This window comes from Arthroderma uncinatum (genome assembly GCF_011692745.1).
Source record: "Arthroderma uncinatum strain CBS 119779 chromosome Unknown scaffold2, whole genome shotgun sequence".
Lineage (NCBI taxonomy): Eukaryota > Fungi > Ascomycota > Eurotiomycetes > Onygenales > Arthrodermataceae > Arthroderma > Arthroderma uncinatum.
Window position 1 is genome coordinate 2,126,830 of NW_022983864.1, and position 14,872 is coordinate 2,141,701.

Consider the following 14,872-nt stretch of genomic DNA (forward strand, 5'->3'; position numbering starts at 1 on the left):
TGCTTTCGAGTTTCGGTTATACTTACGACTTGTGTTTATATCTGCAACAACCAAATCAACAACCAAGGAGTTTTTAACATCAAATTATCATCACTATTAGACTTCCTTTTTTTTTCTTTTATGGGTGGCTTTCTTGTATGTTCGCCTCGATGTTCTGCTTTTACTGTCCCTAGCTCCTGGTTTACCTAGTCGTTTACCATGCTTACCAGCTTCAAGTATCATCTGGCCATTATTTTCCTTATGCCTCTTGTGACTTTCATTAACATCAAAGGCGCTGTGAGTTTTTGTTTTTTGTGCTGCATTTACATTTTCCTTATTTCGCTCCTTTTCAACATGTACCTATTCGGCTGTCTATTGTCTTGTTTAATCTCTATATTGATCTTATATTTTCCCTTTTCCTTCCGCTTCTGTTTGCTTTGACCCTGTCCATGGAGCCTCTCCAAGTTGCCTTGAGCTGAGTCCCTCTTTCTCTCGTGCCCTGCTTCTGTGTAGTATGTTTGCCAGCTGCATTCTGCTTCTACTGATGTATTTGAAAACAAAAAATTGCTTCTGGCCTGTCTTGTCCTCTGCCGCTATGTTGTGACACTCTGCCACTGCCCAATTGACTAACTTAGCCTTTTTAGTTAGTTTATTTAATAGAATCAATGGACGTCTGAATATAAATGCTCTTTTTTCTCTATTGTCGATTTCTCTCTATAGAGCAAAAGTTGCGACTTCAATAGCCGGTAATTTTGCGTAATGATACAATAGGAATATTGTGCCAAGACATCATTTTTGGTGGGTACAGTATTCGGAATACAGCTGAAAATTACACCGCATAAATGACTGCGTTAAACCTCAGATTATTTTTATGACTTTGTCGCAAACATGCTGGATGATTGCCAGAGCGCTTTTACATGCTGCGCCTGCTGGTATTTTTCAATGAAAGATTTAATAGACATATTCAATTAATACGAAAGCATACGACTATTATTTTTCCACCGGTTTTCAATATATCCTTCCCTCGATAAACATGCCACCCAATCCCCCGCCAAACAGACCTCCACCTGGAAGACAGCAACCAAGCAATCCAGATGGCTCTTCGGCTACCCCAGGGCCTTCAGGCACCGGTGGTACAGCTCGTGGAGGCTCAGCGAGTGGGCGCGGACGGCCGGTCCAGCGCCTACAGTCTCTCAAAAAACGAACGCCAGGCGGGAGTCTCGTGCCACTGAATCCAGACGGTTCAACGCCCAAGCCAACCTTGAAATTCCAGCCGAAGGTGGTCACACGGAAGAGCAAAGAGGAACGAGAAGCTCTAGAGAATTTTGAGGCTGAGAGATTACGGGAACGAATATCTGCTGCGAATGCGGCGCGGAGATCATCTCGGGGTGGGGATAGGGGCAGAGGAGGCAGAGGACGTGGAAGGGGAGGATCCAGCGGTGCATCTGGGCCTCTGGGAGGAGGTTCTGGTCCTGGAAGACAAGGAGGAGGAAAATGGAAGGGTAAAGGTGGCCGCTCGACGAAATTGTCTGGTGTGTATGGAGTCAAGAGTGAGGGTGGTGCGGACCACGACAGCCGGGACGTTTCGTCTGATGAAGGCAGCGATTACGGGCTACGGTTTAGCATTGACCATATCAATCTCGAGAGCGATTCGGAGGGTGAGAGTGCTGCTGCTAGTACGACGGTCAAGGGTAAAACCCCATTGCCAAAGTCTACGCCTACGGGAGGAAGTCGTGGGCTCCGACCTGTGCGTGTTGAGAGGCATGAGCACGTTGAAAGATCAACCGGTATCACCAGTGAAGCGAGCGCAAGTGCGAGCAAGTCGGCGGAGCTTAGGAGGCTGGCAAAGGAGAAAGCTGGAGCCGCAGAAGACAGCTTATTTGTGGAGGATGACCGCTCCGATGATTCTGATCTAGAGGAAGATGACGACGATGATGTTGTCATGGGAGAGATAAAGGAATCCTTTTCGACGACGGACGGCCCTCGTATCAAAACGGAGCCTACAGATGAGAATGCGATTATCGACGATACTATTCCACCCATATCCGAAGAAGTTGCGCCAAAAGTGCCGATAAAGACAAGGAAGAAAAAGGATCCAAGGACGAAACTACAGACAGAGGAAGAACGACAAGAGTACGATCGCCACGAAGAGGATATTGACTACCTAAAATCTACTCTTGGGAGCCTGGCAACGGCTGGAAAAGCACCAGATAGTTCAACAACGGAAGTCGGGAAAAAGGACGAAGACGAAACCGAGGGTGTTATAAAACCTCAAGACGAACGCCAGGGCCAGCTATTTCTACTCCAGTTCCCACCGATGACACCTAACCTTGTGCCACCGATGACTGAGAAGACCAATACTGTTGAGCAAGGTGAAGCCGTCACTGAAGCTGCTACGACTCTGCCCGCGGGGACGACCCCCCAAGCTCAAGGGTCGGTAACAATAAAACGAGAGGACGGTGCCGTCAATCCAGCTGCCAACGCCAACGCACCAACTCCTCTAGTCACGGCGACAAACAGTGCTCTACCGCGTGGGCGTGTGGGAAAGCTGAACATACACAAATCCGGCCGAGCAACCATAGACTGGGGTGGAGTCAGCTTCGAGCTCACCAAAGGCAGTACTGTTGGCTTTATACAGGATGCCGTGCTGTTGTCAGACAACATCACTGACGGCGGCTCTTCAGATCGTGACAAGAGGCTCTGGGCCATGTCGCAGGTCAGTGGCAAGTTTGTGGTAACTCCGGACTGGGACAAGATACTTGACGAATGATTGATGATCCGGCTTTTCTCTATTTACAATATTTAATGGTTCAATTCTCATCTTTAGTCGGCTTCGGGTATATATATCTACCTCTGCCCAAGTGCTACAGCTCGTTCAACCCCTACAACTGTACATTATTACGACCTATCCTCTAGCCACCAGTGTCTGGTCACACATGAACAGCAACCAGCCACCATTTATCTTCTCCTCCTGTCTCTTCCAGCCCCTTTGCCCATATACTCCTGCTATGACGATGTATATCACGTGACATAATTACGTGTCGCTGGGTGAAACCACGGAAAACATCAAGTTTATCAACAGATCGAACAGCTTTCGCTCAACCAGGCATGATATTTAACCAAGTCGCTCTTTGGTAGCCAATTATCCATATCCCGTCGGTGGCCGCCCCTCGTCTTCCGCCAGCACTGTCGGTTGACTCCTCGATATCTTTTACAACTTCTTTTACAACTTCTTCTACGACTCCTTTTGCCATCTATTGCCTCCTGGATCTCTCCGTTCTTCAACTCCTGGCTCTCTGTCACGAAAAATAAGCCTGTCACAAAAATGCGGCTCGCAAAGTCTTCTGCTGTGTACCTACTCACTGCCTCGTCGTTACTCCTCACCGGTGCACTTGCTGTGGAAGGCCCAGCAGCCACAACCCCGTCACAATCTTCACCAACGAAGCCATCTCGTGAAATATACGATGGACCAGCTCAGACACCGGAGCCAGCCCTCAAAGTCCGCGCCGTTGTCGATGCGCCGCCTGGTGCAGTCTCAACAGTGCCTACCCAAGTTTCTCCCGTCATGACGGTCTGGGTCAACGACAAACAGGTGCTCTACACGCAGACATTCCCCCCTACTCCCGACCCATGGCCAAGTCCATCTGCCGGACAAATCGGCCTGGGTGATCTGCAAGGTGAAATCGGGAAGACAACCACGATCAAGGCCCGCAGCGAGCCAACCGACGCACCCGACTTTACATATTCGCGGCGGTGTCGAACACTCGAATGCCGGAAGAAGACCGCACCGAAGGAGGATGGAGACGACGGAGACAACGACGCCTGATCTGAGAGCAGATCTCTTAATGTTATCTCGTGGAGTTACGTGACCTTGACCTGGGGTTCTCGTGGATTGGTGATTTTTCTATGGATTCAAATTTATGCCATGCTGGCAAGCATATATACATGGAGTTCTGGGACAGTTACCGTGCTGTTTAGACTTGTACATATATTCCTGTCTTTCTTTTATCAGCTCTCTCAACATTTTCTCAACATTTCCCTGTACCATTTTCCTTGGTTTGTAGTTTTGATGCTGCTCCCGTTTGAAGGCTGGCCTGTTAGACCTTCCGCAACCTGTCAACTAACTATTTAAACCCGATGAATGAAGTATTTCCAACATCCACAGCCTAGTGCCCTGCACCCTGTTACTCCGTAGCTATAAAAGGATCTCTTTAAGCCCCCCTGAGATATCTTTATATCTCCGAGATCCCCTAAGTCCACGCTATCCACGACTTGGCAGGTGACCATCAGCCCAGATCTGCACCACCAAAAAAAAAGAGAGAGAGAGAGAGAGAGATGAACGCACTTCTGAACCTCAGGCATCATCCGCAGACTGCTCCTTGCTCTTGTCTATAGCTTTGGGTTCCGGATAGGAGGCGAACGGCGTACGCTACGGCCTGCAGAATCAATATATTGCGCATCCTTGCCACTTGGCCCTATTTATTTGTGCCTCGAAACGCGAATCCTCCTAGCGGCGACCTAGTTACACCTGTTCAAAGAGCGCACCGTTTCCTCCGCTTCCTTCGCATGCTGCAGGGGCACGCTGAGCATGAGCATATCGAGTCTGCCATTAGAGAGATACTCGGTGGCTGGAGCTTGTTGCGATACCTCGATGCCATGTAGCGTCGCCCTTCCTGCCGCATGGATTGATCAATGTTTCGAGCCCTGGGACCTCTGCCATTTGGCATGGCCCTTTTGAGCCCAACGACAGTGTTTGTCGCCCTCGTCCTCGTCTATATCTCCTCCTTCGTCCTCTTTGCGATTATCCGCATCGCTACCGGAGTTTCCATACAGCGGATCGGCTACTTCTCGCTACGACATATCGCATATTCTCCGCGGGAGGGGGTTCACATCAAGTTCGGAGGGATTGGGATCTCGGTGCATAGGCCCTCGCTCGTCCAGCCTACATATATCAGTTTGAGGATTAGGCGGGCTACAGTTGCCCTTGATTTGCAGGCTCTTGCGAGCTCTCGCCGTCGAGCTGCCGCCGGGCAAACAGCAGAGGGGTTGGGGAAGGATGGAGTTGCGGCAGAGAGCGAGTGTCCGGAGGAGGGGGATCGCATACCACACAAGTCGGCGTCATGGGATAAGACATGGAAGATGCTCAAGGGCATGAAAGAGAAGCTCAAGCGGTTGCTTAGGCAGATTAAATGGTTGGCGCTCATCGATATATCCGCCACCGAAACAACCCTGCGCATTCAAGATGCCGGGGAGCTTCATATCGGTGCCCTGACCATGTCCTTGGATGCGCGGCGTAAGGCTATGCAGGGTGGGAAGCAGTTTCGACAGAGTGAAGACTCCTCGGACGGCAAACGGTCTCCCGAATGGATATTTAATGCGCGCAATATTTTACTGGCCTTGGATGGCTGTGAACACAAGGAAATCTTCGATAATATTGGAATCAACATTCACGGCCTTCTCCAGAAAGACGTGGAGGGTCTACGGGAAGTCTCGATCTCCGTTAAAGTTGGAAGACTTCACATTCCGTATGATGATGTTCGCGCCATTCTACTGCGGGTAAAGGGGCTATCGTTGCCGGATGACACAACCCCTGATGCCGGAACCTCTTGCGAAGATACCGATGACGAAACAGCGCTGGGAAATATCATAGAGGAATTAGAGTCTGAACTGCAGGACTCCCAACAGGAGGTGATGACCCATCCCCTTACTGAATCTAAAGAATTCATTGCCTCCCTACTCCGCGGCATCCAGGACTTCCAGCTTGCTTTGAGCTTCTTCCGAATATCGAGCACGGTGAAACAACCTGAGCCTATGAACAAGCCATTATACCTAAACTTTTACACCCATGAAGTCGGTATCGACTTCCACCGAATGGATCCCGCACACCCTTCCCACAGGATGTATTTTCAGCGTGACGATATTGCCCACCAAGCCTTGATAGCTGCTATATCTTCATCTATCTCGCTAGGCGAGAACATGGACGAACATGACAAGTTAATATACATTCCAATGGCCACCACAACGATTAAAACCACCCTCCCTTCTAAAACGATGGCATTGGCAGACAGCCATCGGGATGCCGCTGAGCGGAACTCAAATGTTATTTTTGCAAACTTCGTGGTCACGTCTCCTTCTATGGACCTGGAATCGCGACATTTATCCAACATTCTAGCTCTACTACGGGCAAAGGGCCCTTCCTCGAGCGCCGGTTCCCAAAATAAACACTTTCTTATGTCACGCCTTTTACCAAAGGCAGTAATTAAACTCTCCGTCCATGAACCGGTACTTCGATTCGTACTCCCGACCTCAGACTCATCCAACTCGCCCGATTATAATCTTCTTGTCTCCTCTATATCCTCCATTTCCTTGGACATTGAGTCGTCACATTCTGTCGGAGAAGGGGCCCAGTATTCATTGATTGCCACCTACCGGATCTCCTCTCATTTGATCTACTACCAAACTGCTTCTGGGATTAGACATCGCCTCCTTGCCACAGATGCCATGGACCTCAAGTGTTATATAAACGCAACAACTGAGATTGCTGTTGCAGTTTCTGGCTCTATGAATTCATTTTCTATTCATATCCTTAGTGGAGAGGTCACGCGAGGCCTTCACCAAGCCGTAGAGCAGCTGAAGAGACTTATGCCATCAAAGCAGAATTCCTCACTTGATGCGCCATCGCCCAGCCTTCTGAGGCGTCTACCTCCATGGCTAATTCGATTCCAGTTTGAATCATCTGCTTTTAGTATTGAGATTGCAGGATCAGACCCTACCGTTGGCCCTGCTACAAGGGGAATCGTCCTTCATCTGGGTGGATGGTCGGTGGATTATCAGTTGCAAAAGCCAAAACCTAACCCACGATCTATGCGACGCCGAACCCCTAGCCACTCAGCTATCTCAGACGACCAATTCAGATTCCCTCCCACATCGCCCTCTGGAAAGTCATATGCCCGACCATCAGATGGTAGACGATTAACCTTCCACGTACGGCAGCTGGAGAGCTTCATTATGGAGTCTGTCGACTACATGGAACCAGACGCTTTTCTCTCAGTGCCCCGGTTTGAAATTGCCCTTACTACATCAAGCGACCTCCAGGGGCCTATTTTCCATATCAACTCTATCATTCACGAAATAGTAATAAAACACTCGCTCTATCGATGCTATGCAATTGGAATCGCAGCTACTGCGATTAAGGATGCATTTTTCAACTCATCTACCACGATGGAAACTTATGGACCGAAACGCAGATCCTCCTCGCTGAAAGTACCTGGGATTGCTTCTTCCAAGGCTGAACTTACCACATTCGATATAAAGGTGCCATCGATTCAAGTCCAAGGTGTAATGCCGCTAGATCCAAGGATGCTGCTACAGGTGTATGGACTAGTTGCGGGTCGACATCGCTGGTCGCCGCCTTTCATTCGATCACATCTAATTCGTCTTCATGTGGAGCCTCCCAAGGTCAAGGGTACCTGGACCAGGATAATTAGTGTTGGAGGCGTTCGTGTTGGGCTTAGAGAGAGCCGGACAAAGCAAGCAGAGACCCTAGGAGCCACAAAGTCGTATGATATCTCTGCCGATTTTATTCGTCTGGCTGTTCCTCCACACATGATTATGTATCGTGTATTTGATAATTTTGTCAACACGTTCAAGGCGCTTGAGCTGCTCGGTCACCGCATGAAGACAAAGTCTAGCTCTCATAACATGGTCAAGCCACCGTGTGGACCAAAGCGTGTGCCGAAGATTTCATTACGAAGCAAATCAATGGTTTTCGAGATAGAGGATGACTCGTTCGAGTGGAAACTCGGATGTATCTATCGTCTGGGACTCCAGGAGCAAAAACAGCGCCTTGCCCGCGAGGAAGCTTATCATATGAAAATGAAGAAACTTAGAGAAATCCAGGATGATCGTTATGCCACCATCCGTCTCAGGAGCCAAATTCCTCGTTCTGCAACCGATAGGCCCTACACAAGTTCTCGCAAAAGCGGTGACTTTCAGAGAAGTGCAAGTGCGGACAGCCGGCCTAGAAAGCGATCTAGGTCGAGGGGTAGGACGGCCTACCCAAAAGGTCGATATGATATGGGGCAGTTGCCGAATTTCTCTGATCGTTGCACTCTTTCGGCTGATGAGGCATGGAATAGGCTCCAGGAGCACAACGCGCGCTCTTGGAAGAAAAAGATTGATATCTCAATTCACTTTCAAAACGCTGCGATTAAAGATCTGCGAGCTCTTTTTGTCGGAGCTGATAAACCCCCTGATGGTATCCAAGAAATTCCCGGGATAATACCGATTCCAAGCAGACCGGGCTTACTTGCGATTCGGATAACCGATTTTGGTTTCTCTCTGGACGCACCATCGTTCCCACTGAATGAATACCCCCAGTATCTCCACAGGATTGGCAAAGGAATGCCATTAGATATGAAATATGCCTTGTTGATACCGATGAGCATTCGGCTGGAAATGGGAGAGGCGAGATTTAATCTACGAGATTACCCACTCGACCTAATTCATATCCCCCCATTAGGCCCGGGGCAATCAGCACGCGTTCCGGCTTGGTCTCTCAAGACCGATTTCGTTATCGCTGAAGAATTCCGCGATTCTGACTCTTCTCGCCAGGTCATGGTTAATATTGTCCCTCCATCACCTGCGTCCGATGGTACCATGCAGGACGGATTTTCAGTTGATGTCCGTCGGACGGTTGCTCCAGTGAAGACTTATTCTAACCCGACAATTGAAATCAACACAAATCAACCTACCACGATATCATGGGGAATGTCCTACCAACCAGTTATACAAGATGTTATGAAAATTATTGAGAATTTCACCAAGCCCGAGATAGATCCCTCGGAGCGTGTTGGGTTTTGGGATAAGATAAGATTAAGCTTCCATTCAAGGTTACTTTGGATTTGGAAAGGGGATGGTGATGTCCATTTCAGACTCAAAGGTATGTGGATATTTGATCATGCAACGACTCCTTTACTGCGGTGGTTGTTAATGATGATCCTAAAATACAGGCTCTCGTGACCCCTATATCGTTACTGGCTTTGGCGCGGGTTTCGTCATGTGCTGGCGTAAAGATGTCCAATGGGGTATACGTACCAATGATGACCCCCAGGAATTCTTCGCCGTTACAAGTGGTGAATATGTCCTTGCTATTCCTGACTATAACCGCCAAGCCCGGTATTCATATGAGTCCCCATCGTTCAATACTGGCACCTCCAGGGGATCTGCGAAGAATGATGCATTGTTCAAGAAAGTCATAATGAAATTATCAGGAAATGTCCGTTGGCTTGCAGGTCTCGTTTTTGAGCGGAATACGAATGGTACAGACAGGTGCTTCGACTTTAAGCCACATTATGAGGTTGTGCTACGCAATCCGATGCATTTAAGTCCTGAAACTTTAAAGGTACAACTTTGCTTTGTTCTCTAATAGGAAAACGTTATCATAATACTAATATTGGATTAGGATTATGACGCCTTTCGTGGATTCCGAAGCAACCACATCCATCTTTCGTTGGCCGTTGTTGCACCCGTTTCCCGTGTTTGGACTTTGACAAACCGAGAGCCGTCGGCTTCCTACAATACGGTCCATCTGACTCCCAAGTTCTTTACCCACTTCTTCAGCTGGTGGTCTCTATTTTCTGGAGTTATGTCCCTCCCAGTTCGCCAGGGGCCCCTGTTCCCTGGCCTGACGAAAACTAGCAAGAAATTCAGTCGTCATCTCGGTACCATTAAGTACAAACTATTTCTTTCGCCATTGTTTGTATCCCATATCTACAAGCATAAGGATCCAGAAGACTATAAGGAAGACGTCGTTTTTGCAACTGGGTTGAAAGTTAGGCTGGATAGTTTCATGCTTGATCTCCATCAACGACGTGAGTATACGACTGTCATCAAGGGCCGACTGAAACCAACAAAAGCGAGTTCTATGCAAATCAATCGAGCACAGTTAGATTTCATTGCTGCTGATTGTCGTGCTGTATCATCCATTGCTAGTCCAGATTCGAATGGCGCTACCGAGGATGATAACAGCCCAATCTACCAAGATTTGGCTCAGCCCGCAGATGTTTCTAATTTCACGATTCCCGATGAAGATCTTAATTGGATTGATATGGATGACTTCGTTGAGTTGGATTGGGTCCTGCCTTCAGAATCGAATCCTAGGACACAGATTCTTCCACTTGCATACTCTCCTCGGTTTTCGTTTTTCCGCCAAACGGACCATATTAAAGTTGGGCCAGACGAACCAGGTTATAGCCCCTTCGGTGATGAGCCAACGCATTTCTGCGTCATGTCACAGGATCATGATCCCCGGCGAGTGCAGATTGAACTGCTTAAGGAGCGTCTTAACGTTCTGGAGGAGCAATCATCATCCCACCAACGCATTGTTGGTGAATTCGAACTGCGTTCTATACGTGATGGTATAGCAGACGATGAGTCACGAAGACAATATGAGAGGCTTGTTAGACATGGCCTATCGCTTGAACAGCGACAAAAATTCCTCCAGGATGAACTGCAGCGCCTTGAAAAGCATTTCGTCCTGAACGGCATGACCGATAGCCTTACCACCCCTGGTGAGAGTGGAGATAGTGATCTTTTGATATCTTCCGCGGAGGATGAATTTGCAAGTGATTTTGACAATCGATTCGTCATCCATAATATTCAACTAAAGTGGAACAATTCCTTGAGAAACATAATCTTGCGATATATACACCAAGTCAACCAGAGGCGTGGATTTGTGTATTACATGTCGCGGCGTGCTGTGAAATTCATTTTGGACATTGTCGAAGAGCAAGCAAAGACTAAACGTCGGCCCATGGACAAGAAGCAACGGGAATCCTGGACTGCCGATACTCGTCCGGCTGTTGAAGTTGAAAGAGAAGAAGACCTCTCCACCGAGGAACGAATTGAGCAGCTACTTAACGATGCCACCCGATTTGTAACTGCTGAGCCGCCCGCTCCTAACGATAGCGAACGCCCTCCATTAAGTTCGAACGCGAGCGAAACTATTGCTCCTGAATTTACGCCGCAGAACAGTTATCACTTGAGGCTAATTGCGCCCCAGATTCAGTTACAAAGTGAGAAGAATAAGAAATCCGTCGCAGTTGTTACCGCTAAAGGGATGCAACTAAAGGTCGTATCCATTATGGACAAGCACCGCGTATCCGATGATGTCAGCGGACTGGTACAGCGACAGTTTACACTTAGTATGGATAGCGCGCAGTTCTTCGTTGCGAACCAAAAGAGCTTCTCTAACCATATACATATCTATTGTGGTAATGGATACGGCAATACCCCTGGGTCTTCATGGCCACCTTGGGTCTCAGTGGAAGCTATGTTCGATTTCGATATTGATCTTTCTGGATTCTCGAGGATTATACAAAAAACTTCTGCCAGTCTACGGTATGATAAGTTTAACACCCTGCGGCTGAAGTTTAATGAGAGGGTTGCTGGCGAGACAGAGCAAGAGGACGGACACGCCAGCTATCCTGCTCCTGACGAGCACAGGATGGACCAAATATCCGTCGAATTCCCACAAGTCCGGGCAATCTGTGATTCGTCACAGTACTACTCCCTGTACATAATTGCCCTCGACCTCCTCATGTACAGTGAGCCTCGAGAACAAGTTCGTGCTGAGAAACTAGAGAAAATCATGCTGGCATCAGACTTTAGTGATCTTAGGGGTGCACCAGAGATTGTCAATCGTCTCCAGCAGCGAATCCGCTATCTTGAGGAGATTAAGAGCCTGTTCCAAATTCGGGCCAAAGACCTTAACACACAAGGGCTGGCGGATAGGGTATCACTAGAGAAAGACCTCATAACTTGCGAAGACGAGCTATTCTTTATGATGAAAGCTATTACAACATCACAGAGAAAGAGTGACGATCGTGCAAAATCTTCATCAAGTGGGCTTCTACGGTGGACTCTTGCTGCATCCGAGATCGTATGGCATCTGATGACTGACAGTAAAGAGCCCGTTGCGGAGTTTCAGCTGAGAGATGCCGCGTATGGTAGGACAGATAACATTGATGGATCAAATCACAATACTATAGAAGTTGGAAACATATATGGGCTTAATTTGCTACCAGAAGCACTATACCCACAAGTGATACTTCCCTACAGGGATGACCACCGAGGAGGCCCCCAACCAAAGGACGACGGCAAAATGCTTCACGTCAAATGGTACATGCTTGAGGCCATTGCCGGAATCCCGGTCCTTAACGACTTCGAGGTAACGCTTTTCCCGCTTAAAATACAACTGGAACGAGAACTAGGCCAGAAACTTTTCGAATATGCGTTTCCTGCTGTTGGACCGAACGCTTTCGAGAATGGGGGCTTTTCACCATTCATGATAAAACAGATAGATCCCCCAGACGATGATTCAGATACCGATGGAACTAGCGGCGTCAATACTCCAGCTATGAGCACTGCCAGCACATCGGCAGATGAAAGGCAAACTTCTCGTCTTGGTGCAGTTGAACAGCGATTGACGCCAACTTTAGCTTTACCCGATAAAAGGCGTTCATATTCTCCCGGCAGAATCAAAAAGTCGATGTTTATGACTCCACTAGTCAAGGATCCAGTTCCTCGAAGGCATGAAGCCGAAGATGACAGGAGCCGTTCTACGTCTCAGGTACCTACACGGCGTACTTTGGCGAAAAAGGCCTCTGCGGACAGCCTTACGGTGCTTAAACGACAGGCTTCGGACTGGTCTCTGGGAAGTCAAGCTGGGAATAAGACGGAGGAGAAGCCAAAACGGCCCACTCTTAAACGACAGCCTACTAAAGTGCAGTTGGATAAAACCAGCGGAGCAGATGATCTCTCCCGAATGATGTCTCGCGCTTCGAATTTCATGATTCTCACCCATGTGAAGATAAATGATGTCGTGCTTTGTTTAAGCTACAAGGGCAAGGGAGAGCGGAATATCGAAGACATCCATGACTTTGTTTTCAGGTTGCCAGTTCTTGAGTATCGAAATAAATCGTGGTCGAACTTAGACCTTGCTTTGCGACTTAAGAAAGATGCTATCAAGGCCCTGATTTCGCATACGCCTGCAATATTGGGTAACAAGTTCTCCCATCATCGGCCGACAAAACAACAACAGAAACGCCTTCGAGAGTTAGCTAGCTCGTCTCAATTGCTAGATGGACAATCCATTTTGAGCGTTCCTCACTCCGACGGCTCAAACAGTATCGTTAGTCGTACTTCGACTGAACGGTCTGCTTCTCCCGCATTGTCTTTAAATTCGCGCAATTTTCAGACAAGTGGCCCAGCGTCTTCTGAGTCTATTACTATTCCTGCAAGGTCCCAAACAGCCCATTCCGATACTGGCCCTGTCAGAAACCCCACAATGGAGGAACAAGAAGATGTCAGTTAACCTTTCTAGATACTTCTACGGCTCTAAATATAGATGCTGACTAGTTAACAGGAACAAAGTATCAAATCAGGCGCTTCACGCCGGCGTTTTACGACTAGTCGTGCCTCTGTTAACAGCGAAAATATGGAAGACGATGGCTCTGAAAGGTGAAAATAACTGCCCACTTGTTTTTGGTAAATCCTGCTAACTGAATACCTGTAGGCAGCGGCGAAAACCCTTGTCATTCCTTGGGCGCAAAATTCTCGGTTCGTTAGACTGAACCCAACAAACAATTCTCAGCCAGTCCGTTCCTATAGCCGCATTCTATACCTTGGCGCATAACCCACAATGGGCTATGAAAAGGACGTTATTAGGTAGTAATACCACTTAGTTGAGCCTTTGTTTTCTATTCTATGCATATAATCCCCCCTATCTCTCCGCTCGCTGCCTTTTTCTTTTCTTTTTTTTAATCAATGCTAGATACTTCGTTTCAACCCCTTCAGAGCATATTTTATAGCCTTGGCGCTAGAACTTATACCTTATGTTTTTGTTTCTTCTTTTTATATATTTTTCACCACTGCATTTTATGCACCGTACAGTTAACGGTGGAGGCGGGGCACACGTTTGCCTCAATTTCTAGCCCAAGGACACGATATACCCTGCAACTGGAGATTGGCGCTGGAGTTCCTTTTCCTATTCAAATACTCCTTTCGTTAGATACTGTTTATCATTGTTGTTTAGCATTGTTCTTTTGTATGGGTGGCCACCTGGCATGTGGACGTTTGTCTCCCATTTGGGAAATGGAAGATAGATGGATGGACATTTGGGGTACTGTACTTAGCATTCGGTTTATGGTTAGATCATTGGGTTAGTTGGTGTGGTTATTGTTAATAGCTATTTTTACTCTTACACCCGCTATGTTATTGAACATGGGTATACTTGTAAGTATACAATACAATGCCTCTGAGGGCAACACTAAAGATGAATTATCCGAAAAGATAACTGTTAATTATTATGTAAATTAGCGTCCAGGGTTCCTAATAGGAAAGTAAAGCATATATATGGTTCCTGGTAGAATATAATAAATCTTATTTTGAAGATGCATCCCCAACTCCAGCCTGAGGAACGCAAAGGAAAGAAATAGGTAATATACAACTAAATTAGAATGAAAAATCCTGTATCAATCTATCCTTATACGCCCATATGCTCGTTATAAATTATTTTGTGCATCATACGGTCTCAGAGCCGTATACAGCTCCAGTATTACCTACCTCTGCTCTGGCTGGTTTCCCCGGCCTTTGGATTGGCAACGAAGACATCAATTGACCTGAAGCGGATATAAATCGGGTTTGAGGAGTGGAACAGGTTATATCATCCGTGTATGGCTCCCCATGAACGGAATATTTACCCCATGCCTCTTTCTCTTTGCGGAGATCTGCCTGAACCCATGGGATGGTTATTAATACCCAGGCACCCGCCCACACAAAAGGTAGGGACCATCCAAGCTAGCGAGGACATTAGCACATCGAAAGATAGCCA

At 47.6% G+C, this 14,872-nt stretch overlaps 3 protein-coding genes across 3 annotated transcripts; all 3 read left to right on the forward strand.

The window, feature by feature from the left end:
* Positions 1-1,012: 1,012 nt before the first annotated feature.
* GIQ15_02610 (uncharacterized protein) lies at positions 1,013-2,749 on the forward strand (the record flags this gene model as incomplete). The annotated part of the gene is made up of 1 exon (XM_033550027.1): positions 1,013-2,749. One exon carries the CDS (start codon positions 1,013-1,015, stop codon positions 2,747-2,749), a length of 1,737 nt encoding a protein of 578 aa, XP_033407188.1.
* A 555-nt stretch (positions 2,750-3,304) lies between these two features.
* On the forward strand, positions 3,305-3,805 carry GIQ15_02611 (uncharacterized protein; the record flags this gene model as incomplete). Its single annotated transcript, XM_033550028.1, has 1 exon — positions 3,305-3,805. One exon carries the CDS (start codon positions 3,305-3,307, stop codon positions 3,803-3,805), a length of 501 nt encoding a protein of 166 aa, XP_033407189.1.
* Positions 3,806-4,671: 866 nt separating this feature from the next.
* GIQ15_02612 (uncharacterized protein) lies at positions 4,672-13,504 on the forward strand (the record flags this gene model as incomplete). The annotated part of the gene is made up of 4 exons (XM_033550029.1): positions 4,672-8,920; positions 8,991-9,382; positions 9,443-13,345; positions 13,406-13,504. 4 exons carry the CDS (start codon positions 4,672-4,674, stop codon positions 13,502-13,504), a joined length of 8,643 nt encoding a protein of 2,880 aa, XP_033407190.1.
* Between the last annotated feature and the right edge of the window lie 1,368 nt (positions 13,505-14,872).